At 51.9% G+C, this 13,122-nt stretch overlaps 1 protein-coding gene across 1 annotated transcript in view; it reads right to left on the reverse strand.

Annotated features, from left to right (window-relative positions):
* Positions 1–13,122, reverse strand: part of LOC115075448 (zinc transporter 5) — a 160,921-nt gene that overhangs the window by 64,906 nt on the left and 82,893 nt on the right. The window contains exon 11 of the mRNA XM_029575825.1: positions 3,839–3,996. Coding sequence (XP_029431685.1) covers positions 3,839–3,996 — 158 coding nt within the window. The remainder of the gene's footprint in view (positions 1–3,838; positions 3,997–13,122) is intronic.

A 13,122-nucleotide genomic window follows, 5' to 3' on the forward strand; every position in this document is an offset into this window, starting at 1 on the left:
AGGTTGGGGAGGATAGTCTTGATCCCCAGCTCATGTGGCTGGTCTGTAGCCACCACCTTAATTTGGTACGGACTCTGCCCGGTAGTGGTAGACGTACGGAGTAGTTCTGGGATCGTGGACTCCACCGTGATAGGTGTGAGCGTTGCAGGGGCCTCATGTGGGCCCGCACCCATGGCACCACTTCCAGTGTGGATGCCATTAGTCCGAGGACTTGCAGGTAATCCCATGCTGTGGGACGAGGGGCGCTCAGCAAGGTCTGGAGCCGGTCCCACAGCTTTGATATCCTCATGGGGGGGTCAGGCTGACCTTGTCTTCCTTGGTGTCGAATCGGACTCCTAGGTATTCCAGCGACTGCGAGGGCTGTAGGGAACTCTTGTTTGTGTTGACTACCCATCCCAGGCTTTCCAGTAGAGCTATGACTCTGTTGGTTGCTTGGTGGCTTTCCTCCGGTGATTTTGCTCTGATCAGCCAATCGTCCAGGTAGGGATGAACAAGGATTCCTTCCTTCCTGAGTGTTGCCGCCACCACTACTATTACCTGGGTGAACGTTTGGGGTGCGGTGGCTAGCTCGAAGGGTAGTGCCCGGAACTGGTAGTGACGATTCAGGACCTTGAAGCGTAGGTAGCGCTGGTGTTCCTGATGAATTGGGATGTGTAAGTAGGCCTCTGACAGGTCCAGGGAGGTGAGGAACTCTCCTGGCTGTACTGCATGTATGACCGATCGTAAGGTTTCCATGCGGAAGCGTGGGATCCTTAGGTGCCTGTTGACCGACTTGAGGTCCAGGACAGGCCTGAATGTACCTTCTTTCTTGGGTACGATAAAGTAAATGGAGTAATGTCCAGTATTTGTTTCCCGAGTAGATACCGGGGTTATGGCCTCGAGGTCCAGAAGTCTGGTCAGTGTAGCTTCCACTGCCGCCCTCTTGCGGGGGTCGTGGCAGGGAGATTCCACGAACTTGTCTGGAGGAGTTCGAAGGAAGTCCAGGTAGTAGCCTTCTCGGATGATGGCTAGGACCCACTTGTCCGAAGTTATCTCGACCCATCTGCGGTAGAATAGGGTTAGCCTGCCCCCTATGGCTTCTTTCCTTGGATGGGTCGGCTGGATCTCATTGCGGGGTGCGGCTGGGGCCTGGACCCGAGCTGGTTCCCCTCTTGCTGTGTTTGTTCCGAAAGGACTGGATCCTGCCCATAGGGCGGGGCGCTTGAAAGTTATTCTTGTACGGGTTGAAGCGCCGTGAGTTTCTGCCCCTGGTGGACCTGGGAAAGGGGCGCTGGTTTCTCTTCGTCTTGTCTTCCGGCAGGCGAGGTAATGGGGAGTCGCCCCATTTGTTAGCCAGTTTCTCTAGTTCGCTGCCGAACAGGAGGGATCCTTTGAAGGGCATCCTCGTGAGGCGCGTCTTGGAGGAGGCGTCGGCCGACCAATTTCGAAGCCAGAGTTGTCTCCTGGCTGCCACTGTGGATGAGACTCCTCTGGCAGCTGTGCGCACTAGATCGGAAGCGGCATCAGTGAGGAATGATAGAGCTGATTCCATGTCTTTTCCCGGGGTGTTGTTCCTGGCTTGGGATAAACAGGAACGTGTCACCACAGTGCAGCAGGTCGCAATTTGCAGGGACATGGCTGCCACCTCAAAAGCTTGTTTTAGTATGGCTTCCAGGCGCCGGTCGTGTGCATCCTTGAGCGCCGCTCCTCCCTCCACCGGGATGGTAGTACGCTTAGTGATCGCGCAAACCATGGCGTCCACTCTGGGGCACGCCAGAAGCTCCTTGGTTGCTGGGTCCAGGCGGTACATGGCCGCTAAGGCTCGACCCCCTTTGAATGAGGACTCCAGCGCATTCCACTCCAGGTCAATTAGCTGTTGTGCCGCCTGTAAGAGAGGAAAGTGGCGAGACGTCTGTCGAAGGCCCTCCAGCAGGGGGTTGATTCTCGGTTCCCCTTGGGTGCCTTGGCTCGGGATAGCGAGTTCCGAAAGACATTGGGATACAAGGTCCGGAAGCTCATCCTTTGAGAAGAAGCGTCTCATGGTTCGGTGTGGCTCTGTCCCCGAAGGAAGTTCTCCCTCCTCAAGGGGCTCGGCTTCTTCCTCGGAGAAATCCGTGTCCCAGTAGGTGGGGCTTCTAGGTGGTGGGAGCCTGTGCCTAGGCCTCGAGGGTCCTGGGGCATGAGGGTCTTCCGGTATCGCATATGGCTGGTCCGCCCGGGATTCAGTCTGCATCTTGACAAAGGCGTGGATCCCCTTGAATAACTCTACCCAGGAGATTGATGCTGGGTCTAGGTTGAGGGGCGCCGGATCCCTGGGGGTCCCCGTCTGTGGAATGGACTCGCTGGGGCCTGCTAGATCCGGGGTGTCCCCTGAGGAGGTAGTCCTGTGCCCTGGGTGAGACTGGCCCTGACCTGGATCTCCCAGGGCCTCCTCACAGTGTGCGCATAGGGCATCTGCTTCCTCGCTCTGTGCGGCTCTGATGTGGTATGCCGGGCAGAGGCCTTGAGCTTTTATTCTTGTTTCTGAAGGTGCCATTTCTGTGGACGTGTAAGCTCTTATGCGCTCCATTGCGTCTGATATGTGCGCGCAAATGTGCGCCTTGTACTGTGCGCGTAAGATATGCGCGTAAGGTTTATGTGCGCCTAAGATTATGTGCACAAGGGATTTTGTGCGCTTAGCTTAATTTGCGAGCTCAGATCGGGCGGCGCAGCGAACAAGGCCAAGATGGCGACGGCGAGCGTGCGGGCAATATGGCGACCTCCTCAGAGGGTCTCCACGTGGGCAGACCCTAGGATAGCCGGGGCCTAGCCCTTCTAGGGCGGATCAACCCGGAGGCACAGACTTCCGATCGCCGACCTGTGCTCCTCCTCGATCTTCGGAGACCGGCTTAAAGTAGAAGATTTCCACCTTACCTTGTCTTCAGCGCTTCCCGGTTTCGTCCCGGGCGGTCTCCAGTTGCGGGGGGAGAGGGTAAGTACCTTCACCGCCGCGCTCGAGGGGATGCACCCGCTGCCTCTCAGCCGCGCCCGAGATCGGGGCTAAGTCCCTGCCGCGATTCGGCTCCGGACCAAGGCTGCCTCTACGCCGCGCCTGAACTCCTCTTGCTCGGGGGCTAGGTCCCTGCCATGATTTGGCCACCGGACCGAGGCTCTCACCTCCGAGGGACCACGGAAATCACCTCAGGAAACTCAACTGGGGGAGGGACCCGAGGGTATCACCGCAGGAGTGCGGGGCTCGTCTTCAAGTAGGATTTTCTTTTAGATTTGGTCTAACGCTCTGAGAGCGTGCAGATAGCTCCTAACTGCTTTGGAGACGGAAAATACTGAAGAGCTGCACTTCCTGCAGGGGTATATGTACTAGGGGCTGACATCAGATTGAAATCTGATCCGTCTCCAACTGCTAACAGGAGTACACTATATCCATTGGCCCTGAGTCCATCTGCTACACGCTAGGAAATGTGCCTTTATCTAGATCTGGTCTTGGTTTACAATATTCCCTTAAAGTAATTCTTATATGATGTGCTCTCTTCTCTCCCATCAAGATTACTGAGTAGGAGGCAAACAGCTCGAAGGAAAAGATTCTAGTTTCATATGGCATCTTTCACACAAACTGAATCCTGATGCGCGCACACACAGTGCAGCCATCTCTGGGGGGTGGCATTCCATACAAGCACTGAATTGTGCACTGTATCATGGTGGGAGATGAGGAAAGAAAGAGTAAGGAAATAAAGTAATGGGTCGATAGCATGACTAAAATCAGATTAAGTGACAGTGATAGGATTAAACCCACAATCAGTACATTTGGTACAATTTCAAGCCCTTTAAATAATAAAAGATAAAACAATATTAAGGAACTTACCCATATGAGAATATACGGGTTGCTTTCCACCTAGTCATTAATGCGGCAAGAAGACCCATAACTAAAGCAGAGCAGTCAAAAAGCATGTGAAATCCATCTGAGACTAGGCCAAGACTATTGGTCCACGCTCCATAAAAGAGTTCCACAAAAGTGAAAGCCTAAAATGGGAGATACTGGAAGTTACTTTTCTGAATATGAGCAAACCTTTCATCAGGCATATGTACAAGACCACATCATCTGCACAGGACTGGCTTGTCTACAGCAACTTTACACCACAAAGATGCAGTGTTCAAGTCATGGTTTTAACCAGTTATTCACTGCCATCACTAATTTCTAAACTAAAGAGACTAAAGGGCTTCAGCAGGTCTCATTCACTAGAAATACCCTGCCAGAGAGCACTCTTGTCCTGCTTAAGCTTATTTTACCATAACAGCAGGACAGTCGCTGGACACAATGGTGCCCTGGGCAAGGGTTGCTTTCCATTGTCCCTTTTTCCCTTTGGGCTCACTTGTTTGCAAACTGATTCAAAAAAGTGGTATGTGCCTTCCCCAGCTTGGTTGCCCTTCTTGCCACTCCTTACGACAGCCTAAGAGATTGTCAGCAAACATGCCGTAGTGTAACTAGCTTGTTCTTTTTGCCTAGTTTCCTATAGGAAAACTGGCCTTATGTCTCTGTGTATGTCTGTATGCCTGTCTCCTCTAATAATTTTTGAGTTCATTTCCATTCAAATTTCCGCCACAGATAGTAAAGCACCAGGTGACTCCCAGCTCACAATTTTCATGAGCCCTTGATGCCTTCTGACATTTAGAATCCCTTATGAAAGCAGGTCAGTTGAATTTGCAGGCAGGTCAGAGCACTTTGAAAGCTGCCCAACCATTGGTCAGCAGTTATAACCATATGCAAATTTCTGTACCAAAGAAGGAAACCAGGCATCATGAGATGTTCACTTCTCCTTGCTCTAAACACATATTTCGTTTACTTGCAAATACATTTGTTCCACCCTCACCAGTTCAGACATCAGATTTTCATCCTGAAATGAAAGAGAAGTGTGCCACCAAACCACACGCCTGAATCCTGAACCACTGTTGCATAACTCAAGACAAAAGTGTTATGTGCTAGTGTGTTCCTCGTTTAGGCTGGATTCTGATTTTTAAATGTTGGTGGCAGAACGTGACAACTGTGTGGGAGACACAGCTTCACGGGAATGGCCTGGATGGCTGAGGTCAGAAGCCTGCATTCAGACTGGCTGGCACAGTGCTTTGAGTATCCCAGCACTTCATAGTCTCACTGAGGCAAGCTTCAGATTTTAACATTAAAAAGATCAAGGTTTGTAATAATTGTAGCTCTCTAGTCTCAGGTTTTCTTGATATTAATGTGGGCTGTCTACCCGCTATTACTTAAATACATTTGGGGAAAAAAATATCCTAGGACAAGCAGGGTGGTAGTCATCCTAGGACAAGCAGGATGGTAGTCATCCGATGGAGCCTGACACGGAAAACTTATGTGAAATTTTCTAGAAACCGTCTGGCACACTAAGGATGCCAATATCCACGCATCCACGCGGGGTCTCTCTCCAGTCCTTTCTTTTCCGCGGAGCTACCATCTCGCGGAGGTGGAGCTCATGCTCTTTTTCTCGGGAAACTTCTTAAAAAGTGAGTTTTTTGCTTTTTTCTTCCCTTTCTGGGTCTTTCTTCAGTTCCCACTTCCTTTTCGGTCAGTAAGTATATTTTCGTTCTTCTCCCATGTCTGCCAGCTGTTGTGGCTTTTGCGGTCTCCAGTGAGCCTCAAGGCAGCCTCAGGTTTCCGTCGGTGCCCCCATTGCCCCCTGACGGGTCCACACAATGTGTGCATCCTTTGCCTGGAGGAATCGCAAGATGTTTGGGGCTGTGAATTGTGCGCTCAAATGACCCCAAAAGGCTGTCGGGTCAGGCTGGACAAGATGGAGAAGGTTTTTGGTTCGGGAAAGTCAGACTCCCTCCACTCCAGCATCAAGGTCATTGACACCTAAGGACCGAGGGGATCCTTCAGTGACCCATTCCTCCCCCGAGGCCTTCGATGGTAAAAGGCTCCAGGGATTACCCAGTCTCAGTCTCCTCCAGGTCACGGACTTCAGGATCATCCTCCTCGGCGCTGGGGAAAGACTGGGCCGAGCACCGTGGGAGGTTTCAGAAGCACCGTCACTGGTCTCTTTCTGCACACAGTGCCGGGCTCGGGCTGGCTGTAGCACTTGTTGCCTTGCCCCTGAAGCAACTATCCTCCCTCAATCCATTAGCCCGAGGCCATCCACACCGGTTATGGTGCTGGACATGGTCTCTCCTCAGCACCCCAAGGAGGAGTTGGCCTCTCCCCTCCCCCTCAGCGTGCCCTTTCATCAGAGGCTTTTGAGGCAGAGTTGGAACGTCAGGTGCACTTGGTGGTGGAACGTGCTTTGTGCGACAGGGAACCGGTGCTCCCACTACCTAGGCCGGCACCTTCCCCGATGCCAGTGCCCGCATCGATGCCGCCTATAGTGCCAGGGCTGGAGTTATTGCTGGACCGTCTTGAGGTCCTCCTCTGTGTCCTTCTGACCCAGTTATTGCTGGCATCCCACGATTCCTCAGTGGGCCATCGGGCAAGAAACGCAAGGCATCTAAAGCTGGCCCTCATGGGGGACTCTTCCAAGGGCCCGTTGATGCCCTCCGTGCCACGGGGTCCCCTTATCCCATGCCCGGTGCTGTCAGGACCAGGGCTGGAGCCTTTGGGTCCCTCGATGCCCCTACCCAGGGATGCACCCAGTGCTTCCCAGCCCCCATCTCCTGAGAGCCTGTATGACCCGGGGGAAGGGGGGGGGGGGGAGACACACCTCTGACGCTTCATCAGTGAATTCCAATGGTCTTCTGTCAGATCCTTCCCTCTCGGAGTGCTGCTGTTCTCCGCTGGAGTACTTGACCTTTGTGGGGTTTGTCTGGGTGATGGCTGAAGCCATTCCCTTCCAACTTATGATGGAGGAAGATGCCCACCATAAGATGCTGGAGATTCTCCAGCTCGTGGATGCCCCAAAGGAGGTTGTTGCAGTACCTGTTCACGAGATCTTCAGAGAGCTGCTTTTTCGGCTCTGGGAGCATCTTTTCTCTGTGGCCCCGGTGAAATCGAAGGCTGATGGGATGTATCTTGTACAGCAGACTGGGCGATTTGAGAAGTGCCAACTCCCCCACCAGTCAGTGGTAGTTGAATCTGCATGGAAGAAGGCAAAGAGGTCGAAGACCCATGCCTCAGCTCCTCCTGGAAGGACAACAGAGCATGGGCTCCTATGGATCAGAGAGTGTTTCACGGCTCCATGCTGGTGGCTCGTATCACCACCTACCTTTTGTATATGACCCAATATACCCGTAATTTCTGGAAGTCCAGGAGGTTGCAGACGGCCTGGTGCAGCAGCCGCAGGAGGCCCTTATGGCTTTTGTCCAGCAGGGCCTTGAGTGAGGGAAGCATGAAGTGCATGCTAAGTACAACATTTGAGATGGCGGACTGAGTTGCAGCAGCCGGCATTTCTGCTCGGCGTTTTGCCTGGCTTCATGTCTCAAACCTTCATCAAGACGTGCAAGACTGGCTAGCTGACTTCCCTTGCACTGGGGATAACCTGTTTGGTGACAAGGTCAAGGAGGCGGTCGCACAGCTGAAGGATCACCATGAGACCCTCCAGCAGTTATTGGCTGGTACCTCAGCTTTGCCAGCGTCTTCTACGAAGTCCTCCTGGCCAAGGTCGCGGAGGCCATTCTACAGACCGCACAAGTACTACCCTCCTGCCCCTCACTCTTGGCCACAACAGACCAGCGCCAGATCTCGACAACAGCGGGGCCCTAGGCCTCAGCCAGTGTCTCAGGTTAGCCCTGCTAAGTGGTTTTGACTGGATGCGAGGGAGCATAAGCTAGTTGCCGCTTCCGGTACTGGAGGACCCATTGGTCGGGGGTAGGCTGTGCTTCCTTGCGGACCGGTGGCCAGCCGTGACTTTAGATCAGTGGGCCTTGTCCATCATCCGTCATGGCTACAGGTTGAATCTCATGGCTGTTCCACCGAATTCTCCCCCGTGCCCACACTGGGATCCGGTCTCGCACTCAGAAGTGCTCCAAGGGAAGCTCTCGGCCCTTCTAGTGGCAAGAGCAGTGGAACCTGTCCCTCAGGAGCAGTAGGGACGGGGATTTTACTCCCCTGTCGCAGGAGGTATCTTCGCTTTGTGGTGGGCCGTCAACAGTTTCAGTACCGTGTGCTTCCATTTGGCCTGGCTTCTGCGCCCCAGGTCTTCACGAAGTGTTTGGCCATGGTCGGTGCCTATCTGCACCAGCTGGGAATCTGGGTCTTTCCATACCTGGATGACTGGCTGATCAAGCGCAGTATGCAAGCAGGGGCGGCGTGGTCCCTAATCAACTACCCAAAATCCAATCTCTGTCCATCGTCACAGCTGGATTTCATGGGAGCCATGTTGGATGCGATACAGGGCGCACACACTGCTAACCCTAGCGGAGGAGGTCCAACACCACCGGCAGGTCTCTGAGCGGCGTATGCTGCAGTTTCTGAGGAACATGGCCATCACAGTCAATGTCATCCCATTTGCCTGCCCGCATATGCGTTGAGCCCAGTGGACCCTACGCTCCCAACGGCGGCAGGTCACCCAGGGCCTTCAGATCTGCACCAGGATTTCCCCTCTCTCAGGGCTTCCCTGGCTTGGTGGAGGTCTCCATCCAATCTGGAGCAGGAGGTGCCCTTTCAGGTTACCCCACTCCAGGTTGTGCTTACCACATATGCATCCCACCTGGGCTGGGGTGCCCATATAGAGGGCCTCCGCACCCAACGTCTGTGGACTGCTCAAGAAGCTCAGTGTGTGTGGGCCTTCCCGCCCGCCACCCCTGGTTTGTTATATTTTTTCGTGATCTGCTTAAGAGACTGAAGACAGACCCCACGTGGATGTGTGGATGATAGTGGCATGCTCAGTGTGCCAGTCAAAATTTCTAGAAACTTTGACATAAGTTTCCATGTTGGGCTCCTTCGGATGATGTCACCCACTTGTGAGGACTAACATCCTGCTGTCCTAGGAGAATACCTGTTACAGGTATGCAACTTCGCTTTCTAAAGCTCTGTTGCTTCCTTGTCTGGTCTTAATCCTACATAGGATAATTGGTTCTAACCTACTAATTTTCATTCCTGAAGTAACACAGATCAGTCCAGACCCTGGGTTTGGCCTCCCTACCCGCAGATGGAGACAGAGAAGAAAAAAGCTTTACTGACACAGCTACTTAACCTAGTGAGCAACCTGCAGTCCCTTAGTATTTCTCTGTCTCTAGCAGATGGCAGAGGTGTTAAACCTGCAGTCTAGGGTGTTAAAAAAAAAAAAAAAAAAAGTAAAATATTAGAATAGATATGTTTTTCTCCCAGGGATTGTCATGTTTCTGGTTGGACCATCCCCCTAGTTGAGACAGTCTAGCAGGTGAATGGTGATCCTTTATGCAGGCTAGGAGTGAGGGACTCTGAAAGCTGGTGGTCCAGTTTCCTCATTCCGAAGGAAATTGTGAAGACTAAAACTGTGAAGGATTTCAAAGGGGCATGGGATAAACACTATGGATCCCTAAAAGGCTCGAGGATGGGAATAAATAAAAAAAGCTAAACCTGCACGGAGCGGCAGTTACTACCTTGGGAATTTGCTGGGCAGACTAGATGGACCATTGTAGAGATTACTTACCTGATAATCTCGTTTTCCTTAGTGTATGCAGATGGACTCAAAACAAGTGGGTATAGTGTGCTCGTGCTAGCAGTTGGAGACGGATCTGACGTCAGCACGGGTACATATACCCCCGCAGGAAGTGCAGCAATTCAGTAATCTTCCTTGCAAAAGCTTTATGGATATATGTGTAACTGACCGATCGATTAAATGAACAGGATTACCCTGACCGATTGATAGTAGCTGGAGACTGCCAGTGTTCTCAACCGGAAGGCGTCAGGACCCTCCAGGGTCCTGCTGGTAGACCCTCCAGGGTCCTGCTGGTAGATGCTAGGTCCAGCGTACTGTTAGAGAAGCTGGAACCCGGTACCGGCTGGGGAGGGCCATGGGCTGGATCCCCCAGGGCTTCCTCACACTGTATACACAGGGCCATGGCCTCCTCATGCTGTGCAGCTCTAATGTGCATGCTGGGCAGAGGCCCTGAGCCTTGAGCTTCTTTTCCGGTGATGCCATGGCTTGTGCGCATAAAATACAGTTATGCGCTCCGGTGCGTCGAAGTTGTACGCGTAGGATTAGTACGCACCGTTGTGTGCACAGATCGAAGTTATGCGCCCGGCACAGTAAGCGCGTGGCTATGTGCATCGCTTGTGCGCATGGTTCTTGGGCGCGCGACGTTGTGTGCACAAGGTATTTGTGAGCACGGATTGGGATGGCGAACAGATCAAGATGGTGACGGCGACCACGCGGACAATATGGCAACGACCTCGGAGGGTCTCCACGTGGGAGGACCCTCGGATCTGACCGGGATCTAGCCCTGTTAAGGCAGATCAACCCGGTGGCACTGGTCCCGGCTGGCGACCTGTGCGACTCCTCGAACTTTGGAGACCGGAGACTTTTAAATAGATTTCTACCTTACCTTGTCTCGGTGCTTCCCGGTCTCGTTCCGGGCGGTCTCCAGCTGCGGGGGAAGAGGGAAAATACCTTCACCGCCACGCTGAAAGTTGCACCCGTTGCCTCTCAGCCTCACCCGATGATGGGGGCTAGGTCCCCGCCGAGGGACAGCCACCGGACCGAGGCTTACCTCCGAGGGATCGCGGAAATCACCTCGGGAATTCTCAACTGGGGAGGGACCCAATAGGTGTTACCCGCAGGAGAGCGGGGCTCGTCTGTAGAGGTAAAGTTTCTTCTTGTTTTGGTTTTCTTTGTTAAATTACTCTAACGTTGTGCTAGCGTGCATAGAGTCCCGAACTGCTATGGAGACGGAAAATACTGAAGAGCTGCACTTCCTGCAGGGGTATATGTACTAGAGATGTGAATCGGAACTGAAATCGGATCTGATTCTGGTTCCGATTCACATCTCTAATATGTACTAGGGCTGATGTCAGATTGAAATCTGATCAGTCTCCAACTGCTATCAGGAGTACACTATACCCATTGGTCCTGAGTCCATCTGCTACATGTTAGGAAATTAAAGATTTTTTCTTACTTGTCTCGGCCCTTACTGATCGTGTGCCGGACAGTCTCCAGCTGTGGGGGGTGAGGGAATTACTTTCACCGCCTCGCTCGGTTCTGCACCCGCTGCCTTTCATAGAAACATAGAAATGACGGCAGAAGAAGACCAAACGGCCCATCTAGTCTGCCCAGCAAGCTTCACACATTTTTTCTCTCATACTTATCTGTTTCTCTTAGCTCTTGGTTCTATTTCCCTTCCACCCCCACCATTAATATAGAGAGCAGTGATGGAGCTGCATCCAAGTGAAATATCTAGCTTGATTAGTTAGGGGTAGTAACCGCAGCAATAAGCAAGCTACACCCATGCTTATTTGTTTTACCCAGACTATGTTATACAGCCCTTATTGGTTGTTTTTCTTCTCCCCTGCCGTTGAAGCAGGGAGCTATGCTGGATATGCGTGAAGTATCAGTTTTTTTTCTCCCCTGCCGTTGAAGCAGAAAGCTATGCTGGATATGCGTGAAGTATCAGTTTTTCTTCTCTCCTGCCGTTGAAGCAGAGAGCCATGCTGGATATGCGTGAAGTATCAGTTTTTCTTCTTCTCCCCTGCCGTTGAAGCAGAGAGCTATGCTGGAAATGCGTGATGTATCAGTCTTTCTCCCATGCCGTTGAAGCAGAGAGCCATGCTGGATATGCATCAAAAGTGAAGTATCAGGCACATTTGGTTTGGGGTAGTAACCGCCGTAACAAGCCAGCTACTCCCCGCTTTGTGAGTGCGAACCCTTTTTTCTTCTCCCCTGCCGTTGAAGCAGAGAGCTCTGCTGGATGTGTGAAGTATCAGTTTTTCTTCTCCCCTGCCGTTGAAGCAGAGAACTATGCTGAATATGCATTGAAAGTGAAGTATCAGGCTTATTTGGTTTGGGGTAGTAACCGCCGTAACAAGCCAGCTACTCCCCTCTTTGTGAGTGCAAATCCTTTTTTCCACATTTCCTCTTGCTGTTGAAGATTAGATCGATGTTGGAGTCACAGTAACCATGTGTATGTTTATTGAATAAGGGTATTGTCTCCAGGCAGTAGCCATCATTCTGGTGAGTCTCCCACTCTTCATTGGCGGCCTCTTGACTTTATGGATCCACAGTGTTTATCCCACGCCCCTTTGAAGTCCTTCACAGTTCTGGTCTTCACCACTTCCTCCGGAAGGGCATTCCAGGCATCCACCACCCTCTCCGTAAAGAAATACTTCCTGACATTGGTTCTGAAACTTCCTCCCTGGAGCTTCAAATCGTGACCCCTGGTTCTGCTGATTTTTTTCTTACGGAAAAGGTTTGTCGTTGTCTTTGGATCATTAAAACCTTTCAAGTATCTGAAAGTCTGTATCATATCACCTCTGCTCCTCCTTTCCTCCAGGGTGTACATATTTAGATTCTTCAATCTCTCCTCGTACGTCATCCGATGAAGATCCTCCACCTTCCTGGTCGCCCTTCTCTGTACCGCTTCCATCTTGTCTTTGTCTTTTTGTAGATACGGTCTCCAGAACTGAACACAGTACTCCAGGTGAGGCCTCACCAAGGACCTGTACAAGGGAATAATCACTTCCCTTTTCTTACTCGATATTCCTCTCTCTATGCAGCCCAGCATTCTTCTGGCATTTGCTATTGCCTTGTCGCATTGTTTCGCAGACTTCATATCATTAGACACTATCACCCCAAGGTCCCTCTCCTGTTCCGTGCACATCAGCCTTTCCCCCCCCATCGAATACACCCTGGGGGCTAAGTCCATGCCGGGAACTGGCTGCTGGACCAAGGTACACCTCTGAGGGATATTGGAGATCACCTGAGGAATTCTCGACTGGGGGAGGGACCCTTAGGTATCACCGCAGGAGAGCGGGGCTCGATCTTCTTTAAGGTAAATTTTGTTTCTTCTTTGCTGTAATTCTTAACACTATTCTAGTGTGTGGGATAGTGTCCGCATCTGCTAGGAGACGGAGAGATACTGAAGAGCTGAGGTTACTGCAGAGGTATATTTAGAGTGACGTCAGCTTTGAAATCTGACTCTGTCTCCCATCTGCTAGCAGAAGACCACTATACCCATTGGTCCTGAGTCCATCTGGCTACACGCTAGGAAACCTCTGTTATAAAGAATTAA

This window comes from Rhinatrema bivittatum, chromosome 1, assembly GCF_901001135.1.
Source record: "Rhinatrema bivittatum chromosome 1, aRhiBiv1.1, whole genome shotgun sequence".
Classification (NCBI taxonomy): Eukaryota; Metazoa; Chordata; class Amphibia; order Gymnophiona; family Rhinatrematidae; genus Rhinatrema; species Rhinatrema bivittatum.